At 42.3% G+C, this 13698-nt stretch overlaps 1 protein-coding gene across 1 annotated transcript in view; it reads left to right on the top strand.

Moving 5' to 3' along the window:
- Positions 1–13698, top strand: part of CPAMD8 (C3 and PZP like, alpha-2-macroglobulin domain containing 8) — a 57847-nt gene that overhangs the window by 26961 nt on the left and 17188 nt on the right. Inside the window, exons 28-37 of the mRNA XM_026864906.1 lie at positions 2657–2738; positions 4257–4413; positions 4884–4958; positions 6914–7079; positions 7607–7693; positions 8612–8748; positions 9106–9261; positions 9652–9714; positions 10021–10259; positions 13464–13551. Of these exons, the coding sequence (XP_026720707.1) occupies positions 2657–2738; positions 4257–4413; positions 4884–4958; positions 6914–7079; positions 7607–7693; positions 8612–8748; positions 9106–9261; positions 9652–9714; positions 10021–10259; positions 13464–13551 (1250 nt within the window). The remainder of the gene's footprint in view (positions 1–2656; positions 2739–4256; positions 4414–4883; positions 4959–6913; positions 7080–7606; positions 7694–8611; positions 8749–9105; positions 9262–9651; positions 9715–10020; positions 10260–13463; positions 13552–13698) is intronic.

Below are 13698 nucleotides of genomic sequence, written 5' to 3'. Positions count from 1 at the left end.
AGTGTCCCAAGTGATGAGGATTTGTCATTTCTTGTAGATAATCTCACAGGTTAACAGATTTTGACAGCAAGATGTTTTCCCTTGATATGTAGCCTGTGTTTCCTTTCAATAACTCCTAGTTTGCTTATTGATTTATATTTTGTCTTTTTTTTTTTTCCCTTAAGCAGCTTATTTCTACGTTTAAAGATTTCAGAAAGTCAAGGAAAATTAGTCAAAATCTGTATATTTAGGGGTTTTGCCTTATTCATAAATTCTTTCTAGTCCTTTAGTCACTGTATGGCTCTTCTCTGAACTTTCCTTTTTTAACAGTATACCCCAACCCAAAAGTTAGTATTCCGAGTACTTAACCCAGGGCCATATAACGAAGGCTTTTATCTGTCCTTTCAGTGTTCTACCCTCCATCACTAAACAGCTCAAAGCAATCTGTCTTTTTAGGCACTGTTTTTCTCAGCATTTGTTTGGGAAGAGCCACGCATAAAATATTTTTATAACTAAATACAATTCTCGGGACAAGTAAGAATTCAGAGTTCATTAAAAACAAGAATGACCCAAAGGGACAAAGCTGTCTTGGATATGAGTCAGATAATAGTCATGTCATGAAATCAGAGGTGACAGGATTAGGTGGTTCTCCTCTGAAAATATAAATATAAAATGTAATATGTAATATATTTCTTGTGTTCAGCAGCAAAAGCCCAGTGCTCTTTCCTTTGCCTGGCTCCAGTTGTTTCATTTGTAATTTTTTGTGCTTGCTGATAGCAGTAAGACAAAGGCATTTTTTTCAATAGCCCAGGTCAGTGTCTCCTCTGCAATATCATTTGCTTTTGTTTTCTTTTTACGAATCTGCAAATCTTCCAGGTTTTTGGCTCCAACCTCTGCCTGCTAATTAACCCTTAGAGAAGAAATCCTCGAGAGTTTTTTTAACTTTTCTGTATTTATTGGAGCCCTGCCAGGTATAAGGTTTAGATGGGAAAGTCTGTTTGCTCACTCTAGGCTTTTGTGACTTACCAAGCCAGAAAACTTTTTCATCACTTAGTCATCTGTCACAGAAAGTGCTGATACCCAACAATTCCCATATATTCCCTAATCTCTAGAAGTGGCCTGAGCTAAACTAGTCAGTAATTTTTCTACTTTCCCACAACGCAGTTCTACAAAAGCAGGTGAACAGGTGAAAACTAGAAAGGTGAACCTCTCCAGTGAGTCCAAGCATCTAGAGGAGTGTTTAGAAAAAAGAAGATTTCAGAAGAGGAAGCAAAACATAAAGTCTGTGCTACTATCAACCTAGCAAGCAAAGAATAAATGTAAGAGCAATGAAGCATAAGTCAACTCGAACATTCAAATAAAAGAACAGAGAATAAAACTGATACAAAAATAGAAGTACTTAATTTGCCCGTCGAACACACTGGAAATGAACACTTAGGAACAATTTAAAGGAGGAAGTGCTCAGTAGTAAATTGTATCTGAGGCCTATGTAGAAGAAAAGCAAGTTAATTTAATGTGACAGCTATTACTTGGAGGAAGAAAAAAAATACTGTTACCTACAGTTTCTGCCACATACTTGTATATATCCCACAACTCCCAGACAAAGATGCTGGTACTGCAGGAGTGTCTAGGACTTTGTTCCTCCCATTTTTCAGACCATGCTATCTGCTTTTCCTGTGAGCACTGGAAGGCTATAGAGCAGCAGGAAAAAGTGTAGGAGGCATGGGCAGCCCTTATTTGTGGAGCTGCCTGTATCTGGAGAGGTCAACAAAGAAACTTCGCCTCTGGAAATGAAAAAGTAATCCATTCCCATTAAAATGTCCTGCAGTGTGGAATAAAACATCTATTTGTGTGTCAGGGAATTAAGCAGGCACTAAATGTCTTCGACTTCTTGCAGGTTTGACATATCCCCGTCTCAGGAACACCCATTCAGAAGGATTTGATTCCAGTGGGTGTTTAAGAGCTTTTTGAAAGTGTCTGTTCTGTATCCCTCACTACAGAGGCTTGGAGTGCTTTATTAGCATGGGCAGTTCATGGTTAGAAGGCAAAGAGCTTTGAGAAGCAAATTGTTTTCCTAATAGGAAGAGCATTTTGATTATCTTTGTTTTCAACCTCAAAAGACATTCCTGTAGAGAACTGTTGTCTCAGCATTCAACTTGCTAATAACTGTTGTCTAAAACAAGCCTTACAAGACAGCCCTAGTAGCTAGGAATTGTTCATATACATTAAGATCACAGCTGTTATTGTCATGTTGCATTTAGTTGTCCCAGGCAACAGCTTTGGAGAAAAGTCCAGTTGTATCGTTAAAGAAAAAAAAAAAAAAAAAAAAATCATCTGCATCATGCTTTCAGGAAAATGGAAGGAGAATGGCTGTATGCTTAAGTCAAAGTCTTTCTTTTAATGCTGCACCTTTTCAGAGGGATATCAAATTTTTAACATTTCTACTGGCCAAAATGCAGGAGTTATAGTCTTACCGATGTTAGCCTGACTGGATTTCTGAATAAGCTGCAGTGTATGGACAGAGCTGGCTCTATCACTCTCAGCAAAATAAGAGGTTGCCTCGAGCAGCAGAATCCCTTACACTAATGCCAGATGGTCTGAGTCTTCATTCACTTTAAATACTTGTTTTTCTCTGTGTGAGGATTTTGGACTCCCCCAATTCTTTTGTGACTTCCAGGCTACCAGCGCCAGCTGACCTACAAGAGACAAGATGGTTCATACAGTGCTTTTGGCGAGAGGGATTCCTCGGGGAGCATGTGGTGAGTTGCTATTTAAAACCGAGTTAGAAAACTCAGTGTTTGCTAAATGGGAAAAATACACAATTGGCAAGGAAAGAAGAGTAATTTTCCAGCTTCCATCATGGTATTGCACACAGTGGAGAATAGAAATAATACTCAATGACTATAGGCTTACTGTTTCAATGCTGCTGAGTGTTCATACGACGTTAGTAGGTGTATTGTAGTTGTTTTAAGACTCAGGGGCAGTTAGGATAGTCATATCTACTAATATGTCCAGGCTTTAGGCACAGAAGCTATAGTTAAGGTTCGCATTCGGTCTACTGGAATTGGAGTAGCAACGTATGGGGCGTTTAAGCATCTGATTCCACCAGGGAACGGAGCTTCACCTGGAGCACGTGCAGAGAAACTTGCTCTCTGTAGAAGTGGCAGAGGCTTCTACCAGGGTAGAAGAAAACCAACCCAAAAAACCCCAAAGTCGTCTTTCTCCCAACTGCTTTATATCCCTTCGTGGATGAAATGGGATGGGATGGATTTATGCCCTGAGAATTGAAGTGCAGGACCTTTCAGAGTCAAACAATATGAGAGCCAGAAATTATGAAACTGAGAAATCGGCTCATCTCACTAATGTCCCCCTCAGGAAACCATGGCCTTTAAGGTTGCACGTTACATCACATCAGCCTGTTAGTTGAGTACAGTGTCTCAGATGTAGTAGATACTTGTCTTCATTCATTTGCTTGTGCTGTTATTTGGCTTCTCCATCTGCTCTGTATTTTGCTTTAAACTGATTTTCTTCATGAACTCATCTGAGGGGAAGTACCACTTCTCTGATGCTGCTGCCTCACTGTTTCTAAGATAGTAAACTTTTATCTCAGATCTGGCATCTCCCAGTCCCTAGATGTAAAATATGGTGACACAGAATTACTTAACACTCGAAAAATCCCCTGCCAGGCAGCGTGCTTTCTACCCTCCCATTCCTCAGAGGCTTGTAAAATGAATGATTCAATCTCCCAAAGCTGGCCAGGGTTCGCACTTGTTGCATGTCAGAGGTTTAGAATTCCAAACACACTTCTGTTGCTTTCTTAAGTCTTAATTCTGTATGAAGACTAACGCAGCCTCGGACTTTAGCAGTGGGTCTGGATTTCTCTTTTTTTTAGTTAAAACAGTAATAAAATTGGAAAACTTACTCCTCTTTTCTTTACAAATAATTCTCTTGATTCTTCGTGTAAACGCTTTAATAATTTGGGTGGCAGATGAGCACCTATAAAAGGGAACTGAATTTCAGAGTGTGTCACAACTAAGACAAACGTATCTTCCAGTTATGCTTTTCAGTGTAATTTGTTTACCCTTAATCCTGCTCTTCTCCAAAAGTTTGGACAGTGTTCAGGTGCTTTATTGTTCCACTAATTTTTTTTAACAATACTTAGTGTTTTCCCAACAAGATTTTTAAAATTTGTGCTTTCTAAGAATGTTGCTTTCCCCTTACTGATACATTGTTCTGAATTTGTTTTCTCAGTAAAGATGATAAATTCGTATTTTCAGGCTAACAGCTTTTGTCCTCAAGTCCTTCGCACAGTCTCGTGGGTTTATTTTCATTGACCCAAAAGAACTAACAGCTGCCAAAGACTGGATCATCCGGCATCAGAAAGAAGACGGTTCTTTTCCTGCTATGGGCAGGATACTAAATAAGGACATACAGGTAAAAACTAATACAGACTTAAAATCATGCAATCGGCGCATTTTTGAAGTTGTTATCAAAGCAAGAATTCATGCAGTTTCCTTATGTCTAATATGAACGTGGCGCTTGAAGGGCTAGAATGGCAAAGGAGGAACAAGGAAAATTTCAGTTTAAAAGAAAAAAAAACCTATCAGAATGTATCTGTGTGCTGTCCCATGAGAATGGAAAGCAAGATGTTAAGTCTTGCAAAACACTTGAGAGTCGTGTCTTGGAGTATGAAGTTATGTGCACTGCGTGTGTTCTCGGGCTATTGCTAGGGAAGGGTTGGGTTCTTTAGTTTTGTACTCCTTATGTGCAGAGGAAAAGAAGTTCTGTGATGCCACAGCTTCTCTTACAGATACAACATGTTCTTTGTCTTGCTTCAAGAGTCTTTTTATCCAGAGTCCTTTTCTCTAGTTTTCATGCAGTGGTTTGTGTTTGTTGCCCTCCAGGGTGGAATCCATGGTAAGATCTCCCTGACAGCTTACGTGGTTGCATCTCTTCTGGAAACAGGTGTAACTTCTGAGGTAACAAAAACTTAGTTAAAATAGCTCTCACATTCTACGTATTCTAAAAATTCTATTTTTTCTTTAAACTTGATTTTACTGCTGTTCACTACCAAAGGTTCCGTGCTCACTAGAATGATAACATCCAGGTAACAGAGGCTGTTAGAAAGCCTTGAGATTGTTCTGAAGTTATTCGGGGTGACTTCCCATCTTTCAACCATCAGCTCAAGGATTATTCTGCCAGAGCAAAACTCTTCCTTGCACCCCCATCCGCCAATCTCTCCCAGAAACAGCTGCAAAAAATGTTTTCTGCCCTGTACTTTCAAGGTGTGATTGCAGCTTATGCAGGTACGGGTAACTTGCCTGTATATACTCAAAAACTCTTTAACTAACTAGCTTAGTGCTAACAGCAGTTTATCTAGGGCTGGATAGGCTTCAGGGATCCAGAAAATTTCTGCGGTCTGCCTCTGCTACAGTGGCCAAAATGCTACTGCTATTAGATTACAGTATCTTTGGAGAGCTGAGCTCCTATAATGTGCTGGATTGAGGACTCTGGAGAAAAATGTTTCTCTTCTTTGTAATGAGACAGAACAGGAATACTACAGAAAAAAGAATAGCTACGTAGGAACACGGAATTATGCTGAATAATGTTTGAAGTAGAAAAAAAAAATCACTGCCAGTACAATGGGCATTTTAGATTCCTTCTTAAAGTAAAACCAGTGCTTCTCCCCTGTGTTGTATTTTTGCCTGCATGCCATTTCACTGGAATGGATGTGCTCAGACGTGGTAGTTAAAAGTTCTCTCTAACTGTGACTGGGCGAATGTCCCCCTGCAGATGCGCTGAGCAGGTCGTGAGTACAGCTCTTCCCCTGCTCCTCAACAGCCAAGGGCCAGTGGTGGTGGGCGAGGACGTCTGTACGGGTGGAACTGGAAGTTCAGACAGGAGGTGGAGTGGGTATTGCAGCATGTCTTGGTGATCCGTGCTGAGACAAAGTGATTGCCCATTGAGGCAAAACCCAGTGATTTTATGGAGATTTTGAAGCAGCCAGTGCAAACAGCAGCATCTACAGAAACCCTGATAATCTCAGCACTTCTGATGGCATCCCTGTAGAGCTTGGAGAGTGAGACCCTGCTGCTGCTGCAAGCACATATCCCCTAGCCCCCAGTTCTTGGAGTGAAAGGCCTTCAACCTTATTAATTTTTTTTTTTTTTAATGAATTAGAAAAATCACCAGTGCTCATAGAGTAACTTTCTGCCTCCCCATCCGCAGTGTCTCCCCTCTGAGAAGTGATGTGATGCTCTCTCTGGGCTGCTGTGTGTCAAGACAGCCCTAGCATTTTTATTTGCTGGAAGTGCAGTTTATGTGGATCTAATGGTTTTCCTAGAGGAGATTTGCAAGTGTTACTAATGATCTGAGCTAGGAAATGAGGAAGGGGAAGGTTAGTGCCACAGGGAAATCAAAGGAAACCAAATTACATCAAGTCCAATTAAATTGTTTCTATAAATTATCAGAGCCACGTTCCTGCATGGTGAGGTCATTGAGGGAGTTAATAAAACATGTTTGTTGGCTGCAGGGACCCCTGGGAACCTCGGCCTTTATTATCCTCTGGCGTCTGCTAGACGCTCCGGAGTGTCAGGAACACAATCACACATAGAGCAGAGAGCTCGCTTCTGCTCTGTTCATCTGCTGCCTTGCAGGGGCATGAAATTTCTTCAGCTTTAGGGAGGAATAAATGTGTCTCAGTGTTAGTCTGGATCATTCTTGCTATGCAAATCGCTCCTTTTTTGAATTTGTGATGCGTGGCTTTTCTTAAGGAAAGAAAAGCATGAATGTCATTCTGCGTAGAGCGAAATAAATCTTCCCTAGTTTGTTGTTTTGGGTTTTTTTAATGGACACAAAGTAATGAGAAATAAAATTATTCTAATCTGAGGTTTAGAGGCTGGTAACATGTCTGGGCTCTTTCCCCGAAATACAGGAAGAACGAACAGCTGTTGAGAAAGCAAAACACTTCTTAGAGTCCAACTTGTATTCAGCAGAAGACCCCTACACTACAGCCTTGACTGCGTATGCCCTGACACTGCTACACAGTCCCTCTGCTGCTGTGACGCTGCGGAAGATGAACAGCATGGCTATTACCCAAGGTACTGTCCTGCCCTGCCGGGGCCAGCCTCTTGCACCAACAAGCAAGTAGCCCTTGCAGCTTGAATGCTATATTTGAGTTCCTCCTGGAGAGGATAGAGCCTGTGAGATGAGGTCTTCCTCGCAGCGCAGTCTGACCGCGTAAGGCAAGATTTTTCCTGATTCTCTGTAGAGAGGGCTGAGTACTTCAGTTCCACCACGCACACAGCTGCTGCTGAAGGAAGGCAAATGTACCAGAAGCTCTGCAGCGCCCTTCTTGACGGCATGACAGAGTTTGCCTTGTCCCTGATGGTGTGTTTTAATCCAAAATCCAAGAATTACCTAGTTTGTCATGGTGAGACATCTTTGGAATTGCAAAGGGAGCCTCTTGCCCAAGGGATGCTTGTCTAAAAGGAGGGACAGTGCATTTCAGGGCATGAATCTGTTCTTGAGTCAGTGCAAAAGTGGAGTTTGATTCTTCCCTTTATACAGAGGCTTAGCTGCAGTCCTGCCCTAATAACATACATATTCCACTGTCCTGTTTTTCTAGATGGCTTTACACACTGGAGCTTGACAGGAACTCTTGTTACTGATGAAGACACCTTCATGGGATTTAATGACGGTCTCTCTCAATCAGGTACTTTTACTGCAAAGACAGAGATAAGGGAACGGGCTGCAACAGCAGGTCACTGACCACATGTATTCTACCAAACTGTTTATATAATACAAAGTATTCTGAAAATGGCAGTTGGTCAGGGCCAGGATCCGGATGGAATGAGAGCTTATAAAAGGCAGGTAATGTTATACTGAAAGAGCTGGTTAAGAGCAAATGGTAGAGCTAGATGTGTCCAAGACAGGACTGTCTTTCCAGTCCCAGCTATCTCACCATTTTTCACTCCACTATTATAAAGACAGCGAGTGATACAGAAGCGTGAGAGCCATATGGGAGTCCATCGGGGGAATAGTTTGAAATGGGAACCTGAGAGAAGTCAAATACATTTGAGAGTTGTATTTTTAAATGAACCTTGGGATTGTGTATCCAGCTTTTATTGACAGCCGCCGGCATTTCAGCTGATTTCCTAGACTTTAAGTACCAAAGCCACTACCACAGTGAATGATGCTGTAATTTTCAAGTCCCTTAAAGCCACTGACTCTTCTAATGTGATGTAGGTGCACCGATGTTCGGGAGGGATCTAACTGGATATTGTATGAAAATCTCTAGGACAGAAGTGCAGTATGGCAGCAGCAAGGTAGAACTGGAGTGGGAGAGAAATTACTGATGGGGTACGATCAAGTAGAAAGAGATTATCTATTGTGTAGGGAACTTATGTTGGAAGCAGAGATAATCTTTTAAAGGTGATGCATCTTGGGTGCAGACGTCTCTTAACTTCATTTTTCTCTTCCTGTGTTTACTTCTACAGACTCTTAATATTTTTATGTTTCAGTTAATGAGTATTCATAGAACTATCTCTAGACCTGCCCAAATTCTCACATCTTTGTGGTATTCTGATTTTTTTTTTTTAGATTTTTTTCTTTTCCCTCCCCTCTCTTTCAGTTGTTTCTGCAGAAGTGGAGATGACATCTTATGCCCTTTTGACATACACACTCCTAGGAGACGTGGCCTCTGCGCTCCCAGTAGTAAAATGGCTTTCACAGCAGAGGAATGCCCTTGGAGGATTCTCATCTACTCAGGTGGGCTGCCTCTGAAAAAGGAAGCATAATCAGTTGTAGAAATCCATTGATTCAGGAATGGTCAGTGCAGAGCTTCCATCTAGTCTAGATAGAAACTTTCTGTGTCCCGACAGGAAGAAAAACTTTCCAGTGCTCTTTACTTCTCAGACTGGTAATTCGAAAGGAACCTAGACTTTGTCCTTGCAGATGCCTTTGACAGCAAAAGTGAACAAAACCTGATATTTCTTTTGCTATCTGAATTAATAAGGAAGATTCTGCTACCAGAAGCTGATGGCTGTACAGCACAGTCCTCGTTTGTAAGTTTACTATGCTCCTGTATCCTTCACGATTCTGATTTCTACCTCTTCTGATCCCTAGGACACATGTGTAGCCCTGCAGGCTCTGGCTGAATATGCTATCCTTTCTTATGTTGGAGGAGTCAACCTTACCATTTCCTTGGCTTCTACTAATCTAGACTACCAAGAGACGTTTGAGCTTAACAAGATAAATAAAAAAGTCCTTCAGACTGCAGTGGTAGGTGGTTTTGTGGTTTTGTAGCCAAATTTTTAAAGCCATCCATGAGAGCTGGGTTCTGAATGACAACTTGGATAACTTCAGTAATGGTAAAAGCCCAAGTTAAACACCGAGATCTTGGGACTTTCTGGGGATTTATGGATGTGAAGAAGACAGCAGTCAGAGTTGACACTTTTCACCATAACTAATGCCTGATGCTTATTTTGTGCTGCTGCTTTTTCCGCCATTGTTAAATGCTGGTGGCTGAAGGGAGTAAGCCGTATGCACTTCACTTCTGCAATCCCCATTCGAACTGGAAAGATATTTTGTACAGAATAAAACTAAAGTTGGTATTTGTTTCCATTCTAAGTGCCATGTCTTGTCTGTGTCCTAACTGTGGATTCTCCCCAGATCCCCAGTATTCCAACGGGGCTGTTTGTGAGTGCCAAAGGTGAAGGCTGCTGTCTGATGCAGGTAAAGTTGCTCTAAGCTGCTTTTTTAATTCCAGCTTGCTATGAGGAAGGAGTTGCACTTCGAATTTTTCTCAAAGTGATTATATAATGTTGTGTTGCTTTAATTCCTATAAGTAAATGTGTGAATCTGCTCTGGTATAGCTTTAGCTATATATAACTGTGGTGTAAAGCCTCTCTTGCCTCTGGGCCCACCATTACCTCCCTCTGAAGAGATCTGGTGTTTATGCTGGTCTTTAGGAGTCTGACATTGGAGTCTAATAAACTGCCTTGGTTTGTTTTGGGTTTTTTTTCCCCCTTTCTGCTGCAGATTGATGTCACTTACAATGTACCTGATCCTATTGCCAAACCAGCTTTCCAGCTCCTGGTCAACCTGAAGGAGCCGAAGTCAGAGCAGCATCTTCAAGCTCCAAACCTCCTGAGGTCTGTCTCTCCAGATGAGAATCGCTCTGAAGCCTTGCACAGAGAGAGGGCACTGGTGGATGATGACGACCCAGCTTCAGATCAGGACCATCGGGAATACAAAGTCATCCTGGAGACGTGCACTAGGTAGGAAATGTCAATCTGCATCATGTCCTGCCTGTTTCTCAGAGACAGTCTGGTTTGCTGATCGGCACGTCTATACCTGTACATTCATTGCTGCAAGAAGAACACCAAATTCTTTCTTGCTGCACTCTCCGCCTCTCAAACAGCACGAGATCCAGCACCTCACATGCAGGATGCAGAATTGAACCATAACTGTGGGTTGTAGGACAGAGTTACTGCATGGACATTCATGAGCATCGTCTGCTGCCATTAATAACTGCAGTGCTAAGTGTATGTCCAAGGTAGAGAAACAAGAACAAAACTTACAAAGAGGGCAACATTTATCATTAAGTTTCATTATTGCCTCTCTGAAGAAGACAAATTGAATGTCTTTGTATCAGGAGGAAAAGAACAAATTCTGGATTATTTTCTAGGTCTTCAGTAACGGGCTTTCCTTAAAAGCCTAAAAGAGCTGGTTAACTAATATCTCAAATGCGTCTATAGTTTTATAAATATTATTGACTTGACTAATGTTTGAGTTGCCTGTTCTGACAGAAGATGCTTGTTGCCATGGTATGAATTTGGAATCTATGATAAAGGCACAATACACACAACTATTTGTTATGAAGCTCTCTAAAGCTCATTGCTTATCTTCTTGTTCCATATAAAGGAATTTAAATAATTTTTGAAGATGGCAAGACACTAAAGCTCCAGAAGTTTCCTTCTTAGTTCTCAAAGCACTTTGCAAAGACATTAGCATTTCTGTCTCATTTTATAGATCAAGAAACCAAAGATATTAAGGGGAAACAGCTTGCCTCTAGATAAGCAGCAGCGGGAGAAGTTTGTGACCTGTGTTTAATCCACTTACATGGTTTGCTTAAACACGTTAGTACTGCTGCAGTTATCAGGAGTTGCTGATCTCTTTTACAAAATATTTTGATTTTTAAGGAGGTTGTTGGAAAGTTGGCCCAAAGGAAAGTAGATAAGGAAGGCTTATGACATCCTACTGTATAACAGAAGAAACCATTCCCAAGAAATTCATAACTAATCTGCATATTCGTGACCAGGAGCATGGCAGGTGGTGGGGCTACAGCTTCAAACAGCAGAAATCAGGTGAACGGCTCAGATGGCATTCAGGGAAATGGAAAACTTTTTGCTCTTCTATCAGTTTCTGCCTCCTTCCTTCCTGCAGAGGCAGCACCATGCCGTGACTCCAGCCCTGAAAACAGTTGCAATGACTCCAGGCAAAGATGACATCCTGTTATCTCTGTCAGCACGCTTTGCCCCTTGCTCTCGTGGCCGTGCTGCTGGCAGATGCATTGCTCCGATTGCCATAAGCCTGGGAAATCCTGGGCCCGGCATTTTTCAGCCTTGTTGAATTCTTCTTCCCTCCAGTAACAACAGCCAGTGACGAGCAACTCAAACTCATCACCCAGGAGTTTGCTAGGGTTGGTCTGGCTGCAGATAACATAATATCACTTTCTCAACTTCTTCTCCCCCTGCCTAAGCACTGCAGCCTGTACTGGGGAGGTAGGCTTACAAGTCTTGTCAGTCCCTTGAAGATGCCTGTAACTAAGGAGGCTGCCCTGCATCACCACAACCTTTCTGTTGTTATTTCTGAAACTTCTGCCCTGGGAATTGCTGGAGCAAAGACAGAAACTTGAGAGGAAGCCCAGTGCATGGAGATTGATTGCTTGGAAAGAAAACAAAAGCAAATGAAATCTTCCCTTTCCTCCCCTTCTTCCTGTAATGATGCTCTTTTAACTCCTTCATCATTTTGCTTAGGCAATGCAAATAGAGGAGTGCATCTAAGGATGACAGCTGAGATGTTTTGAGCTGGGGGCTGTTCTTCAGAATGCAATCGGGTGTTGTCATACGCAGGGAAGTCCTAGGGGCACTTAGGAAGAAAACAGTGTGGGAAGTAGAGGGCTGCTATATATAACAGAGAATGGGAAAAAAGCAGGTAAAGGGACACTCTAGGATATTTTAGGGAGCACAGTGCATGGAGTTAGATCAGGATTAACAAGACTTAATGTCTCTGGAAGGCTGTCAGCCCTGAACTGTCTTACACAGAGCCAACTGGACCTGGCCACAGGCCATCTCATGCTACTGTGGGCGTAGGAGCTGGGGTGTGACACGGCGTCCAGGCTGGCTCTGCGCAGAGCCGCAGCAGCCCCCCCCCAGCCCGGCTGTGGAGGGCTCCGTGGAGGGGGCTCCAGGTAGCCCTGCAGGAGCCAGGTCAGATCTGGCAATCGTGGCCCTGGAAGCTGTGTGCTGTGCTTGCTCCGTGCTGGGCACGAGCTAATAAGCCCTCCTGGGTCCGAGCTCATGGTCTCTGTGGTGCAGCTGAAGAGCGAACAGGTAAGCTGCCAAGGGGAGATGGTTTCGAGCTGACTGTACGCGAATGCAGAGAAAAGGACCATTGTTCCGGAATTAGCAGCAGCTCCTTTGTTCCGATGTCAACTCTTCTGCCATGCTGTAAGAAATTGAAAACTTTTGCAGTGTCCCAAATAAACTTTCTCTCCACCCCTTCCTGTGTTTTTTGTTGTGGGGTTTTGGATTTTTTTTTTTTGCACACTTCAGCAGTAACAACTCTGAATTTCGGTGGTTTTTTGGAGTCTTCGTTGATATTACAGAGGATGTGAATTCTGTATTATAGAGGCAGTGAATTCTTTAACACTAGTGACTAGAGTGTGAGTTTGCTGACCCATTAGCAAAGATACATTTCTCGGTGTCAATTAGATGCTGGAGGGAAATGGCCATTTACAAAACCCCAGGGCTGAATGACTCTGCCTGGTATTGGGAAGTAACATTCCTCTTACACCACAGTCCATTTACAGCCCTCCACTTGGGAAAGAACAGAAATTTCTTCTACTCAAGGGGTTATTTCCTTTAATCAATTGCATTTTCTCAGCGATTAATTGAAAAATAAGGCAAGCAGCCCCACAGGAGACTACATCCTCCTGCTGCTTTTCTGCCTCCATTTGCCTCTATCTCCTACATCTCTGTCCCCTGTGAGTTGTGCTTAATTTTTGTTGAATAGAAGCAGAAAAGAGGGTTTTATAAAAACCAAGTAGACTGGCTTTCAACAACTCCCTCAAAGAAGAGTAGATCCTTTTAATATTTTTTTCCTCTGTAGTTTAATTACTGCATCCTGTATTGTCCTTGTACCATTTGCTATCTTGGAGTTTATTTTCATTCTTTCTTTCTTTTTGTTCTCGTGGGAAGATGGCTGCACTCTGGATCTTCCAACATGGCTGTCTTGGAAGTGCCGTTGTTCTCAGGGTTTCGTGCAGATATCGAGAGCCTAGAGCAGGTAAGATGATGTAATGGGAACACAAGGCATGATCTTGGGCCAGGACCTGACTCCTTAATTGTCAGGGATTCCCTTTGGGGAGCAATAGGAGGCAAATGCCATTGAACGTTAGAGCATTGTCTGAAAAGATGCAATTAAAATGGGGGG

The sequence above is a fragment of the Athene cunicularia genome, assembly GCF_003259725.1.
Source record: "Athene cunicularia isolate RWA chromosome 28 unlocalized genomic scaffold, athCun1 chr28_part1, whole genome shotgun sequence".
Classification (NCBI taxonomy): Eukaryota; Metazoa; Chordata; class Aves; order Strigiformes; family Strigidae; genus Athene; species Athene cunicularia.
Note: the sequence above shows the minus strand (reverse complement) of the source record. Positions and strands in the feature narration are given on the sequence as shown.